Source organism: Mastomys coucha, chromosome X (genome assembly GCF_008632895.1).
Source record: "Mastomys coucha isolate ucsf_1 chromosome X, UCSF_Mcou_1, whole genome shotgun sequence".
Lineage (NCBI taxonomy): Eukaryota > Metazoa > Chordata > Mammalia > Rodentia > Muridae > Mastomys > Mastomys coucha.
Genome location: NC_045030.1, coordinates 8,097,971 through 8,113,664, shown reverse-complemented (window position 1 = coordinate 8,113,664; position 15,694 = coordinate 8,097,971). Strand labels below are relative to the sequence as shown.

The 15,694-nt window shown below is 41.1% G+C and overlaps 1 protein-coding gene across 1 annotated transcript in view; it reads left to right on the top strand.

Annotated features, from left to right (window-relative positions):
• The first annotated feature begins 7,775 nt into the window (after window positions 1-7,775).
• The window catches only part of Cask (calcium/calmodulin dependent serine protein kinase), a 340,530-nt gene continuing 332,611 nt past the window's right edge, over window positions 7,776-15,694 (top strand). Inside the window, exon 1 of the mRNA XM_031372099.1 lies at window positions 7,776-8,444. Within this exon, the coding sequence (XP_031227959.1) occupies window positions 8,386-8,444 (59 nt within the window). The 5' untranslated portion in view covers window positions 7,776-8,385. The remainder of the gene's footprint in view (window positions 8,445-15,694) is intronic.

The following is a 15,694-nucleotide window of genomic DNA, read 5'->3' as shown; positions in this document are numbered from 1 at the left end:
AAAAAAAAACCAAAAAACAAAAAACAACAAGAACAAACCCCTGTTGCCTCCCCCCTCCTCTGCTTGTGATGCTTGACTTTGCAATCCTCTGCTATACACATGCAGCTGGAGCCATGAGTCCCACCATGTGTACTCTTCGGTTGGTGGTTTAGTCCCTGGGAGCTCTGGGGGCACTGGTTAGTTCATATTGTTGTTCATCCTATGGGGCTGCAAACCCTTCAGCTCCTTGAGTCCTTTCTCTTGTTCCTTCATTGGAGACCCTGTACTCAGTTCAGTGAATGGCTGTGAGCCTCTACTTCTGTATTAGTCAGGTACTGTCAGAGCCTCTCAGGAGACAGCTATATTAGGCTGGAGTGTCCTTCCTTCAGTCTCTGCTCCATAGTTAGTCTCTGCATCTCCTTCCATGGGTATTTTGTTCCTCCTTTTAAGAAGGAATTAAATGTCCACATTTTGGTCTTTCTTCTTGAGTTTCTTGTGCCAAACCCAATTCTTGATGTTGAGACTTCTCTTTTATGAACACAAACTGGATATCCCAGTCCCTGTCCAGAGAACAGGATAGGACAAACAGTTGAGGGTGATAGTGTAGGCTGATTGGACAGTCAATTGGGGTAGAGACTTAAGAAATGGAAAAAAGGGAGGAAACTAGATGAAATTTTGAAAGAAAAGTGGATAGGATGCAGTGCCTAGGTTACCTGAAGAATAAGACAGAATGCTAAGACACACCCAATGACTACAACATGGGGGCTTTTGCCTTCCTCTTGATTCTCCTTTGTGGTACTTTAAGGGTGGGTCCTGATTGGATTAAGTGAGTTAGAGACTCTTGTTCGCTGCTTACAAAGATTGGTTCCAGCATAGTTGTGAGCCTCCTTGTCAGGCCAATGAGAGAAGGAATCTTTGAGCAGGGATAGGACCTGAGAGACAAGACTCTTTTCTCTTGTGTATAGGCTGGTGGAGTCAGAAACAGTGGCAAATATTTTGGTAGTTCAGGGAGAGAACCTAAAGACCCAGTAATTATCTCATGGGACTGAAAGATAAAGCCAATACAGAGCAGATCTCTGTGAGTTCTAGGCCAGCTAAGGCCCTGTCTCACAAAAAGCTCTAAAAATACCAAAAAGATAAAGACACTATCACATACTGCTTAGTAAAAATTCTGGGAAAGTGACTCATCAATGGCTTTGCTTGAAGCCAGAATCAAACCTCAGGTGATGTTAATTGACGTCTCAACTTTTTAATTATCTAAGCCAATAGATTTGCAGTATTTTAAAAGATGGCTCGGATTGTATGCTACTAATAACAAAATTAACTCTGACTAACACAATCCTCATAAGTATGCAGCACACTGGAAGCTTGGGGAGTCTAGTAAACAGGTATGATCCCAAGTGGCTCAGGAAATTGATATATTTTGGTTAATTCTTAAGTGATAACAATGTTCAGTATATGTTGACACTGTGATGTATTCAAAGGCAATATTGTTTCCACTAGAGAAAGTTTCTAGTGACTTGTGATGGTTTGTATATGCTTGGGCCAAAGAATGGCACTATTAAGAGGTGTGGTCTTATTGGAGTAGATGTGTCACTGTGGGCATGGGTTTAATATCCTAATCCTAGCTACCAGAAAGTGAGCCTTCAGATGAAGATGCAGCTCCTCCTGTATGACACCTGCCTGGATGCTGCCATGTTCCTGCCTTGATAATACTGGACTGAACCTCTGATCCTGTAAGCCAGCCCCAATTAAATGTTGTCCTTTATAAGAGTTGCCTTGGTCATGGTGTTTGTTCACAGCAGTAAAACCCTAACTAAGACACTTGTTCATGGTTATTAAAGATAAAAAGGTAAAGTGGATCTTTAGAGGGAGGTTTACAGGGCTGGAACTTAAAGGACCTGGGTAGCAAAAACATTTGTATTCAGGCCTTTTTCTGCTCCCTCGAGGGATCTTGTACATTTCCTATGGCTTCCCCACCCCAGTAGTATGTCAGCCTTGCTTTTTTTTACTTCCTCCAGATTGTCAAGCAAGTATTAGAGCTGGGATTATTCATTTTTAGTTGTACAAGCATCACTTAATGAGAACATATAAAAATATAGATCCCTGAGGCTACGCCATTAAGAGTATATACGTATCTTGCAGGGGACCCTAATTCAAGTTCAACTCTCAGCACCCACATTGGGCAGCGTACAACTGCCTGTAACTTCAGATATCAGAGGCCTCTAGCTTCCTCCACTCCTACACACACACACACACACAGAGAGAGAGAGAGAGAGAGAGAGAGAGAGAGAGAGAGAGAGAGAGAGAGAGAGAGAGAGAGAGAGAGAGAGAGAGAAAGAGAGAGAGAGAGGCAGGCAGGCAGGCAGGCAGGCAGACAGACAGAGACAGAGAGACAGAGAGACAGAGACAGATAGACATATGCACACATATATAATTACAAATTCTAAATACATTTTAAAAATATTTTTAATATAGATTTCTGGGAGAGCTTCAATGGGGTCTGCTCAATCCCACAGTGAAGCTAGGCAGTAGAAGGAGCTGATCCCTCTTTCCCTGCCTAGAGAATTGGGCTTCCACATTCTTGCACTACCAGTGATTGCCTAATAGCTAACAGCCAGATGTAGGAGACCTATCCCCCCAGGCATTTCCACATTGCAAAATAACCATTTTCCGGCAGCTTGTGGGAAGTCCTATAAGGCAGGAGCATAGTCTTTGTAAACAAACCTATTCTGAAACTGAAGACAATGTGCACCAAGTACAAAAGGAAGAACTACTTAAAAGAAGAATTCCAGGGCTGGAGCTCAGCAGTTCAGAGCACTTCCTGTTAGTCCTGAGGCTTTGAGGTAAGTTCCTAGCACATATACACTGGGCAGTTTAACTTGTAACTCCAACTTGAGGGGATCTGATGTTCTCTTCTGGAAAGTGTGTGTGTGTATGTGTGTGTGTGTGTGTGTGTGTGTGTGTGTGTGTGTGTGTGTGTATGTATGTAGTGTTTGTTGTTTGTTTCTATGTGTGCAACAGATAAAAATATGTTAATAAAAATTGTTCAAATGTATCAATCCATTTATGTCCAGGGCTGGGGAACCAAAGCTTACATAGAAGAGTCAGTATCACTGAATCAAATACTTTAGTAGGTGAACTCTTTAACATTGCATTTAGCATCTTTTAATATCTGGCCCCTGTCTATTTCTCTAATGTATTATTGTTGTGGAGCTATATTTTGTGCTTCTCATATTTTCAGGTAATATTAGTCATTCTTGGATTTCTGTCGGGGTTGAAGACTGGTAGCCAGCCTAAGCTGTTTAACATTGAGAAAGATGATATAGATTTGAGAGGATGGTTTTCAGATGGCATACAATCTGAAGCCAGGATATGAGTCAGGTGTAGAATTATATCTTTTAAATTAGGATAGATGACAGAGGTCCTATTTAATTGACAAAAATGATGGACTGGATGTCAGGTCTGTCTTGTATTTTATAAATGACAAAAGGGTAACAGTTGTGCTCAATTTATATCTGAGATAAAAGACTCTTTTAACTGGACAAAAAGGGGGAAGTGTTGTGGATAGGCCTGGTCTAATAGATGGGAATCGAGTAGTGTAGTGGTAGATCTGCCCAATCTAGGTGTGTAGCTTGTATACCAATTTTTTGAGTTGTGAATTCTTTGATTGGGCCTTTTGGGTAGATTTACTGCAACATATGGCTTCTTTCTTCCTCCAATGTATGATCCAAGTATGGCCCAGGACTCCAAAAGAAAATTGTCTTTTGTTCAGAGCATATTTTCTTTTTCACCACCAAGACTCTATAAATGTAATTCTCTCTGCTGATTGCTGTCCCAGTCCTTCCAACTTGCTAATCTCTGTATTTTTTTTGTCTTGGTGTAAACATTTTTTTCAGTTTAGTATACTTCAACCAGAGAGTTTCGTGTGTGTGTGTGTGTGTGTGTGTGTGTATGTGTATCATATTAATAGATAATTGTGTGATGTATGTATATATGTATGCATGTATTATGTATGTGGTGTACGTGAGTATGTATGCAGGTGTGTTGTATCATAGGTGGTCCAGAGGCTAACATCAAGTGTCTTCTTCTATCTCTCTAACTTATTTCTTTGAGAAAGGGTCTCTCGCTAAGTTTGAAGCTCCTGGTTTCAACTAGACTGGCTGGTGGGGATGTGAACTTTGGTCCTCATGCTTGCACAGCAAGCACTTCAGCTGTAAAGCCATCTCTCCAGCCCTATAGGCCCTCTTCATAGGTGCTGCCTCAAACTTCCCAAACCCTAAGGACCATTGCTTCTCATTACTTGTAATTTTTTTGCCTGATCCTTTTTTTCCTTTAGGGTGCAGCTAAGAATGGACAAAAATCATGCCTGTCCTATTTGTCACATTAGCCCTGATGGCTTGTTTATACATTCAACCAATGACTAACAAACAAAGAACCACAATTCACCACCAATTCAAAGTATTGAATTATAAGTGTAATCTGTATGGAACAATGAGTAATGTCTTCCATTTGAGCTTAAAACACCCTGTTTATGCCATGAGATAAGAACATTCCAGATAAGAACAGTATCAATCTTAATTTTTTCATTAATTCAACAATAATTTATATGATTAAACAGTCATACTGCATAATAAGGTTGATCTCTAAATTGCCTAAATTAGCCTTATGCCACATTGACCTCCATGTGGCCCTTATCCTAATATTTCCCTGGAGTCTGTTTTCCCTGCTATATCTGTGTAATACTGAAATTACATGGGAGCTAGGAAACCTGAAAATGTCTATCTCATTTTGAGAAATTCAAACAAACACTCAAAATCACTGAAGATTTGTAATGAAGTTTAAGAGTCAAATTTGTATAGTATCAATTAAATCCTTGGGGCTTTTAGAGAGTTTCAAAATTTTTCTGGATTATCAGTTATACACTAGTGACATTACTATACTATGATAATAATAATAATTGGTAATTTCCCTATGTTCTACAGATTGCTGATTGATTACTGAAGCCACATGGCTTCTTTTCCATCCACCTCCAAAGAGAAAGCAAAAACACCCATGTCCTTAGCCTCTCTTGCACGTTGCCTGCTAGGTGACTTTGGTATAGGCCAGTAAGAAGGGAAAAATACATTTTATTTCCTCAATAGATAAGACAGGGGTAAAAAGACCTCACCTGCCCTCACTGCCTTCTTGTTGCACACTGTTGATGTTTGAAAAAGTGGCACCCATCTTGAGATGGTGAAGAACAAGAGAGGGGAAAGAGACAGACTATCAAGGATGGTAGAGTGGAAAGAACAAACTAGGTCACTGATGAAACTGTGGAGTTAGTGGATCCAATGTCAGTAACCACACATCTCCAGACTTTGTTAAATGAGAAAGTCACCACCCCCATTTGTTTAAATAACTGTTAGGACTTGGTTATCCAAACCCAATGTAGTTTTAACTCATGCAACTAATTACCATTTCCTTTAACTAAAACAGAATTAAATTATTGACACCTGACTATTTATATTTGGAGTAAAGTATTGTCTTTTTGGAAGAAAATTAGGAAATAAATAACTTCATCTAAAAGGTTTGGTTATTTTCATCCTGGAGGCAGAGAGTGATTTCCACTTGCCATTAGTCCATGATGCAAACTCTAGGAACTGTGGGTTGCTGAGAACCTTTGTGTAACTGATAGTCCACCCTAGGACCTAGAAGCTATAAGTCCTAGGTGGAGGAAACGTTTTTTTTAAAACCTTTGTGGTGATTGGAAGATCTTGAATCATTTAAGCAAGCACTGACTAGGAAGTGTCGAGAGCTGATAAGATTAGGCCAGCCTCTGCAGGGGGTTGTGTATTGGTTAGCTTAATGAATCTACCTCTCCAACAAAGATTAGGCATAATCCCACAGCAAACCTAGAACAACTGCTATCAGATAGTGGAGGTGTGGGGTAGCTCTTGGTATAGCAATCCACCTATAAACTCCCCACTGCTGTAGATAAGGGAATTGGACCACTTAACCACTAAGACTCTTCAGATCTAAACCAAGCGGTCCATGCGGAGAGACCATGGTTACTTAGCCTTGACATTACTTTTTTTTTCCACCTGTGTTTCCTTTTCTGCTTAATAATCACCCATTTCTACTTTTGAGAGAAAGTCTCCATGAAAGATAAAGTCCAAAATGAAGTAGGCAAGCCTTGGCATAGCTCATGTTTTGGCAGGAGAAAGGAAGCTAAGCTGGCAAGGTGACTTGTGAGGATTTATGTACAGTTCAGAGGAGAGTGGATGATGCCTTATTCATTAAGTGGCAGGTAGACATGATAGGTTGGGGTAAGCGACTTGTAACTGTTGGATCCCCAAAGAAGACAAAGTGTTTTGGGCTCTGAAGCTCATTCTTTAGAGAAAACACAAAATCTTTGGGAAAGGAGGAAAACCTATTTGTGCAATTATATTTCCCCTGATTTGCAAGAAAGAAACGAAAAGGAAATAAGGTTTAGCTCCCAAATATTTAACAAGCAAATCAGCCAGGCTCTTGAGGGAGTGATCAAGGGTTTGTGCAGATCGCAGATCGATCGTTTTTTTTTTTTTTTTTTTTTTTGGAAAGGGAAATAGGCTGAATCTTTACCCTGGCCCCTGTACTTTGGTAAATGCTAGTTTAAAAAATACCGCGCTGAGAATTTTAACAGATGATTTCTGGAGAGCCGACTTATGAACTAATTGGACACTTCTGCTGTGAGGAGGAACAAAGACTTCTTTTTTATTGGTCTTTAACTAAGGCATATACCTGTCTGGTGGCGTTGGCTCATTCTGCACATGCTCAGTTGAACAGAAATCTTCATATTGCATACAACCTAGCACAGCGGCAACACCCACTGCCTTACTCCGCGTCTGACCCTGTGTGTCCATTCCTTCTAGTTGCATTTTTATGCTTAGAACTTCAACACTTATAGGGAGTGAACAAAGTAGATGCTGGGGCTGAGGAACAATATTCAATGGATTTTGAGTGTCTTTATGTCACTATTTTCCTGGTGCGTCTCTAGATTTTGTCTAGCAGCAATAGAAACTGCATAGATATTTGCCGAGTTTGGAGCGGGCGGCAAGAGAAGCTGTTTCGCTAGTTCACTGTTCTTGTTGTACACCTTCCTCTGCAGTTTTTGTTCGGTCCTTTCCTTGGACAATTCTCCCCCTCCCCCAACTCTCATCTTCATTAAGGCATGGCAAGGTGGCACTAAAAGCATCCTCCGCCGCCAAATACAGTCTTGAGTGACTATCACTCTCCACCTCCTCTCAGGCTTTTTCATTCATTAGAACCCTTTCTCTGCGTTTTTTCCCCCAGCAAAAACCTGAGAACGGCTTTCTGAGGTTACGAAAGAGGGAAAGCTGCCAAGAGTGCTGAGCATGCCGTCCAAGAACGTGCATACTGCTGTGGACCTTTTGTCCCTAGCCCGTCTTCACTTGGTCGCAGCTTGGAAGTAGAGGCGACGATCTCCACCAGCCCCACCTCAGCAGCTGCAACCCGCAACCCGGGTAGCTCCGCTAGCCGACCCCCAGCGCCCTCTAGATTCCCCGCGCCCGCCGGTTTTTCGTGACGTTGCGGGCGCTGCGCGCAGGCGCCACTGGGAGCGCTTTTTTTTTTCTCCCTTCCTCCGCCTCCTTCCGCGGTCCACGCCTCCCAACGGGCTGGAGGGGTGGGGCCTGCGGGTCTCGCTGCCTTGCGGGCCGAAAGGGAGGAGGGTTTGTCCGCGCGAGGCGGGTGCTCTGGGCTCAGGAGCCAGGCGGCTGCTGAGGCTGAGGGGAGGAGCTGAAGGCAGCGGTCGCGGCTCCCGCCCGCACTGAACGCTCATCCCGCGAAGCCCCCTCCCACACTCGGGAGGGCGGCGGCGGCGGGAGGAGGAGAAGGAGGAGGGAGCGTCTCTGCCGCCGCCTCCTGGTCCCCAGCGCGGATCAGCCGCCACCACCTCCCTTCGCGACGATCCTCCCTCCATGGTGCTGTCGCGGCCCCCCTTGTAGCCTGAGCTGCCCCGCGCCGCGCCGGAGCCGGTCTCGGGCAGAGGGAGCGGTCGCGGCCTCGCGGCCCGCGCGGGCTGACGAGCAGAGAGTGCGGCGCTTCGCGGTCCCCGAGGGTCCGCACGCCTAGGCAGCCCGGCCACCAGCCACCGCTCGAGGAGCAGCGGGCGGGCGGGCGGCGCCGGGCCCGGGCCGCCCTCGCTCCCACGCCCCGGCCCCGCCGCCCGCGCCGGGGCGGCAGCCGGCAGAGGAAAGGCGCTGCAGTCTCCGGGCCTCGCGGCCCCAGTTGTGCTTCCTCAGCACCGAGGGCTTGCGGGTCCTGAGTGGAGGACACGAGCCCGGAGCCGGGCACTGAGCTCTTGGGCGCCCCCAACCCAGTTTTCAGAACCCTCCACGCTGCGGCCGCTGTCCCCTCCGGACCATGGCCGACGACGACGTGCTGTTCGAGGATGTGTACGAGCTGTGCGAGGTGATCGGCAAGTGAGTCTCCACTCGAGGGAGCGGGAGTGTGGAAAAATGCTTTTCAGCGATGCCCGGGGCCTCCCGCACCCGCTCCGGGCCTGCCCCCTGCCCTCTCTCCCTCCCCTCCGCCTCCCTCGTCCTCTTCACCCTGGAGTATTTTTAGACGTGTACCTGGATCTGCTGCCAGGAGGGGGTCTGGGGGCATTTCAGCGATCGGTGGAGGCCACCGAGCCCCGGTCGGCCACCCCATAAGGCGTGGGGCGGGCTCCCTGCATTTTATCTGACGGTTACACAGGGACGTGGCAGGACTGATTTTGTAGTTGCTTCCTGGGAACAGTTGGGGTTATTGTTACCTTTCCTGTACCATAGACCTTTCACGAAAAGAGCAGCCTGCATTTCGTGTGCTTGTATGGAGAGAGCGAGAGAGCGCGTCCGGGGTTTTTAATTGTGGGGTGTGTGTCTATTGTGCCAGGATATTAGACAGATGCCTTTGTGTTCACCCCGTGCCCGGATTTAAGAGGGTCATTGAAGACGAATGCGTGTAGTTTCAGCAAATTCTTCACCTGCCATAGACGAACATAGAAAGAGTTAGGGGCACCCAAATTTTTAATGCCTCGTTATGCAATGACTGTACAATCAGTGCTCGAGGCTCCCTTCCACTGTTGTTGGGATGGTGGTTAGCGTGGTAGAGCCGTCTGCTTTGAGTCACCGGGCTGGTCTAGAATATAGAACTGACAGTCCAAATGCTCATCCTTTCATCTGTGTTGTATAATTACACTAGGGAAAAGCAGGGAATCAGATTAATCACAGTCCTGATTGAGAATTAAATCTGCAGTTCCTCATCTAATTGTCCAGTCCTGAAATCTGTTTTGAATTGTTTCCTTTTCATTCTTGTCAAACAATATTCCAAGTGCACAATCCTGCTAATTTGCTTGTGAGGGAAATGCTGGCAATCTGAAGTTGATTTCCTAGCTCAGCGTGTATTCTCTGGCTTTGGAAGTTGAGATAAGATTTAAGAGCGATTTTTGCTTATTTAATAGGGCTCCTTAGATAGCTAGTATTATAATATTTTACTTCGTTTTGGAAGCGGAGCTTTATTGTCTGTTTTAAGGTCCACAGTTAGGAAATGAAACCAAGACAGAGCATTTGGCTCTATCTCTTTTAAGTTGTCTGCAGTATACTCAGTTTCAATTTTTGGAGTACGGGTAACTCAGTTTTTTTTTTTCCTCCATGTTGAGGTATTACAGTACGGCTCACATGGTGAAATTGTGGGTAGAGCTTGCTACACTCTTTTCTTAGACCCAAATGCTCCTTGCCCCATTGTTCAGTGACCAGCCTAGGAGGAGGATGTCCAAATGTGTTTGGTTCAGTCTTTGTGGATGTGCCCAGAGCAGCACTGTTCAAAAGCTATTTAATGAGAGCCACGTGTAATTTATCATTTTCTAGTAACCACTTTAGAAAGATTTCAAACAAAAAGGTGCAATTTTCATAAAATATTTATGTAATACATTATATATAATTAGTGATTCCAGCATGAAAATTTTTGCCGTACTGTACATCTTTTCCTACTAAGCCATTGAAATGCAATGTGTGTTTTACACTAACAGAACATCTCAATTTTGACGCTAAGCTAAATTTTTGCCAGAAGTACTTGATCTTTAAGTATGATATCTTTGGGTCTCATAAAATTTGCATGTGCAAAAAAAGTAGATTCATATATTCAAGTTGTTCCAAACATACATAAAAGTTTTCCAGTAACTGAATTTACTATTTCTAAATTTTAATCAAGTAAGCAGAATGCAAAATGCCTCAGTTCGAGTAGTCACATTTCAAGTGCTTAATAGCCACAGTCGACTGCCACAATTTTAGAGAAAAATTTCAAAAATTTACTTCATTTCTTCATTGTTGTGAGGATATAAAGAAGACAAATTAGATGTTTCTCAAAAACCACCCAAATGACCATGAGAGTGACTGATACTTGTTTCTTAGTTATAGCTGTAGTGAGCCTGAAGTAGATAATTGGAAAATGTGGGATTAAGATGCTTGCATATATTATGGTGATAGAAATAGCTATCATTGAATCAATTTTGGTGATTGGTTCTGATTCCTTCAGGTCTGAAAGGATGACAGTATAGATTTCAAAAGTGGTCAGCTTCATGTTAGTAGTCTGTGTTGTGCTGGCTTAAAATTGAGAAAATATTTTCAGAAGACATCCCTGGTAGAATTAAGTTTATCCATTCTGTTCTGCAGCTGCAGAAGGAGGAAGAGCAAGCTAATTTTGATATGCTACCTAGTCAGTGGCTGCCTGCACTGCTGTGAACTGTGGAATTTCATTCCTATCCTACAAAATCTGACTTGGTTGGTGTCGTTTATAAAATGCCATTCCTTGAAATAATGAATCCAAGATAGAGTCAGTCTTAAAGAATGTAATGATGGTGTTCCTCACCCCATGCAAAGGTTGAAGATTTCTCCGGTAAATTGTGTCAGTATATATTGATCCTGAAATTGAAATTCGTTTGAGGTTTTTTTTTTTCTTCAGAGACCTTGACAGCATACATTTAAACTTAGAATTTGTTCAATTATGAACTTAAACAGAAAGGCCTTGCATATCATTGTTCATCCTGAAAATGGTTTTGTTGATTTCTATCCAGACTCCACGGAATTTTGATTTTCTTTTGTATCAGATTAGTATCACAAATTAAGTTTACACCACAGTATCTTAAGAGTTTTAAATTTTCACTAAGGCTCTTTAAAATAAATTTTAGTTTTTAAGACATATTGGCCACCCACTCACTCCTCTGCCTACCCACCTACCTACTCGCTCATTTTCTTTGAGCTAGGCTTTACTTGGTGGTGTAAGGAAATTTCAGTTTGAGTGAGGGAGGGAGAGAGGCTCTCAGGAATGCAGCCGTGGCTGGCCTGGAGCTTGTTATGTAGATCAGGCTGCTCTTGAACTCAGAGATCTGCCTGTCTCTGCTTTTGAAGTGCTGGGATTAAAATGGTATGCTGTCACGCCTGGTTTAAATTTCCAATGTAATTTAGACCCCCTTTGGTGTCTTTTTCTTGGTTAAGAACAAGACTTGAGGTAAGGAGGTTTGGAGAGAGATTGCTATTTGCAATATATTTTCTTTGTAGCTGTTGCAAACTTTACTTTTATTAAAGCTATCTTTGAAAGAATCATGTATCTAATTATAAAGATTGAGAAGGTGCCATTTCTTTTCAAAAAAGTAAGACACCCTCTGTGTTTTCTTTTTGAAAGTAACAGAAACTCTTAAATGACTTTTGTTTCCATAACATTTTCATATGGCATCTTTCAAGTTACTGAAGCAAATACAATTATAGTCCCAAACTTCCTTTTTCTGTTTGTTTTTGAGACAGTTTCACTACATGATTTGTAGATGAGGCTGTTCTCAAACTCATAGATATACACCTGCCTCTTCTTCTGCATCCTACATGCTGAGATACATTGTAAAGCACCACCACACCCATCTAAGTCCTCAAACTTCTTATCTTAACAAATGTGGCAATTGCTGGAAAGAAAAGGTATTATGCAATACAAGTTAATAACTAATTTTGTCATAACCACTTACTGTTCCTTCTGCAGATTCATAGTTTTGTAGGTAAATGCAAAACTAGTAATGGTATATGAAATAAGTTTTAAAACAGATCATTTAAATTAAAACATAAAACCCACCATCTTTCTGGTGTAAGCAGTATGTTTGGAAGAGGATCACACGATGGTTGAATATTTGCCCTGGGTTTTAGAGTGTTCAGTAACCTGGAACTTCTGACTCTCCTGTTCTGCTAGAACATAGGTTGAAATTGGAATGAAGCAATGACTCACGGACGACATGCAAGTTTGCCAGGCATACTGTATTTGCTTACACTCTGAGAACACATAACATATTTAATTACAGTTACTTATTTATGGTCTCTCTACCTAGCTAATAGGTAGCTTCTTGAAGGCAGGAAAGTATGTACCAAACTTGTTTTTCCGTTGCTAAATACACTACCTGCAGTGTAATAGTCATCCATTAACTGTGGGATAAATTGAGGACTTTTAATAAAATCTCATTAAAAAGCAAAAAGTGCATTTATCAACTTTGGAGTAATTATTGTCCCCAAATGCTGAATTAGTTTAAAGTGGTGGTGCTTTACCTGGCTATATATTAGAACTGTCAGGGGAACTTTTCAAGAAGATCAATGCCAGGACCCTGTTACAGAACAGTATAAGGCAGAATTCTGAGAAAAGACACAGGTAATTTGTAAAACTAAATAAATCTTGTATGAAGAGTCAGTTTTAAAACCTAGCTGATTTTACATATATATATATATATATATATGCACACACACACACAAACACATACACACACACACACACACACACACACACACACACACACACATATTCTGGGACTAGCTTTTCAGGGGATTAAAATTTTTCCAAAGTAGAGTAAATATGTTTTATAGTGCATTTAAGCTACCAGTCCAAAACATGGACTTTTATCTTCTATGCATTTATGTCTCTGAGCCTGTTGTGTAAGAATTTAGTTTCAGCCTGTGTGTGGCTTTGGTTTCCTGGGCCTTTTAAGATTTGCATTGATTTATGACACTCATCTAATGCTAACATGGTGATTGTCTCATGTTTGCAGCAACACAGAACAAGGATTGCTTCAATAACTGTTGATGATAGCTTTCTACTACAATGACTTAATTTAATAAGAAATTCATTAGTTTAGTATGGATTGTTTGCACACACACTTTATTAAAAGAGAATGGTTAAGTTACTTATGTACTTTAAGTTCTGTAATTGTGACTACAATAATGCAATTTGCCAGAGAAATGAGTTAAAACCAGTCTTATGTAAATACTGGATTAATAATATAGAAAATACACAATTAAGCATAGAAGAAAAAAATCAGCTTTTCTGATTTGCACTAATTATTCTGGCTTTCCCATGTATTGATTGTATCAGTGACTTGGAGTTCTAGACCCCAGGGGGAACATTACATGATTTGGAAGAATTATCCTGAAAACTTAAGTAGACACTGTACATAGAATAGTTTTTAATATTAAGGAGAGGTTATGTGTAAGTCTAAATGATTTGAAAATGTTCCCAAAGCAAGTAGTATCATAGGCAAGGACATGATCACAGCGACAGCCATGTAGCAAGGTGAACACAGTCGCCAGCTATCTAAGAATCTAGATAATTTCAACTCTTGGGATTTAGCTGCCTCTCTACCGACAACCTACAGAATTTTGAGACAAGGAAAGTTTCTGATCAGTTGATTCTGGGGCCCTCTAAGGGGGAAAGTGAGCTCTTTAGTTACTTTGTCTTTGTATATATCTTATATAGATTTTTTTTGCCAATTGCTTTAGGGGTTTAATTTACAACTTCTTTGTTGTGTATAATTTGAAATGCACAGTTCACTTTCTTCAATTTTTCTGTTGTATATACAAGCTTAACACAATTGACTGTATTTCTAGTTTTCCTTAAATTATGTTCTTAGATATTTCCTTTACTTTGAGAGTTCTTGCATCTCTGTTTATATCTATGACCAATAGTAGAAATAGGTATACCACATTTCTTTGAGATTGTGCTCAAATGGATGCCTTTTTGTAAATGTTTTCAGACTTTTAATTATGTGTAAAGGAACTTTGACATAGTAAGCTTTAAAATAAAAGAATGTTTTATAACCTAATGACTACTTTGCAAAGGACATCGACTCCTCTTTCTAATATTAGGCATTTTACATGTGTTATCTCATTTAATTCTACCCCTTTTCACAGAGAACAAGGAGCTTAAGAGGTGTTGAGGAGTGATCTGGCTAAGATCCCATGGGATTCTATCTGCTCCTAAAGATTGTTTGTTTTAGCCACAACCTACTGGTGATTCAGGTTATGGAAAAAATACCATATTGGATTTCTATAAAATAAGACTAATTTTCATCTTTAAAATTTATTACTGTAAAAGATTACTCACCTCTTTGGTAGACTATACTATTCCTTCTTTCATTACTTCTTTTTTCTCTTGCTTTATGACATTGGTTCTCAATGTGTGGGTTGTGACCTCTTTGGGGTCAAATGACTCTTTCACAGGGCTCACATATCAGATAGACTATATATCAGATATTTACATTATGACTCATGAGGGTATCAAACTTACAGTTATGAAGTAACAATGGAAATAATTTTATGGTTGGAGGTCACCACATCATAAGGAACTGCATTAAAGGGTCACATCATTAGAAAGGTGGAAAACCATTGATCTAAGATGAAGTATTAGCATTTGTAAGCAAATTAATTGATACATCTATTATCTTCTCTAGCAGTGGAAATAAGGAATCTTGACCATCTGTCCATAATATAATTGGTTTTGAAACGTTCTCCATTCTTTTTACTCCTCAAGTATTTTTTCCCCAGACTAATCATTCTAAGTTTCCGAGCCAGAAGTAGTGAGGTTTTCAGAGACAGGCATTTGTCGGAGGGTAGGGTGGATGATTTCTTATGTCCTGTGGTACATACTGAGTTGCATTTGACTTTGAAAATCATGTCCTAAACTGCAGCTTCTGAATCTGTCTCAGCTGCCAGCACTGTTCACTTAAGTAGTGAAAAATGCTACTTTTGTACAGTTGCCACTGTAGAGAAAGTACCTGTCACCAGCTGCTAGGCTGATGGGATGTTCTGCTTTTACAATATGGAGCTTATATTTTAGTTGCCATTTATAATATAGATATCTTTTTCACTGTATTTGTGTCTTATAGATTTTGTGTACTGGCTTTTAAGTAAAATAGTTTGGTTTTCAAAAAATGATGCCATTTCCATTCACTAGCTTGTATATGACCATGAATTAGATGAAAGCCTTTCATTGAGTGACAAAGTAAAGATTAAGTACAATTTTTCTCCTTTTTATATTTTTCTTTAAGTTCTTGGTATTTATCACACTAATATTGTTTCCTTAAGTTATTCCATTATAAAGATGTTAATTCTTTCTGGTGTCAAGGATTCTTTGTCCTTGGATGGTGCTAGTATGCTCCCCTGCTTTCATTTCTCATCCTCTCTCTCACCTTAAACAGCTTTTCTTTATGGTTCCTGCCTCTGCTCTTGCTGACTTTCCTCCTCCCTGGCTTCCCTCAGTGACAGACTGGTATTGGGTCATGTAAACCAAATAAAAGCTTTCCTCCACCAAGTTGGTTTTGGTCAGTGTTTTATTGCAGCAAACAAACTAGGACATCACTGAACCATAGATAGATTTTCCTGCTTATTAA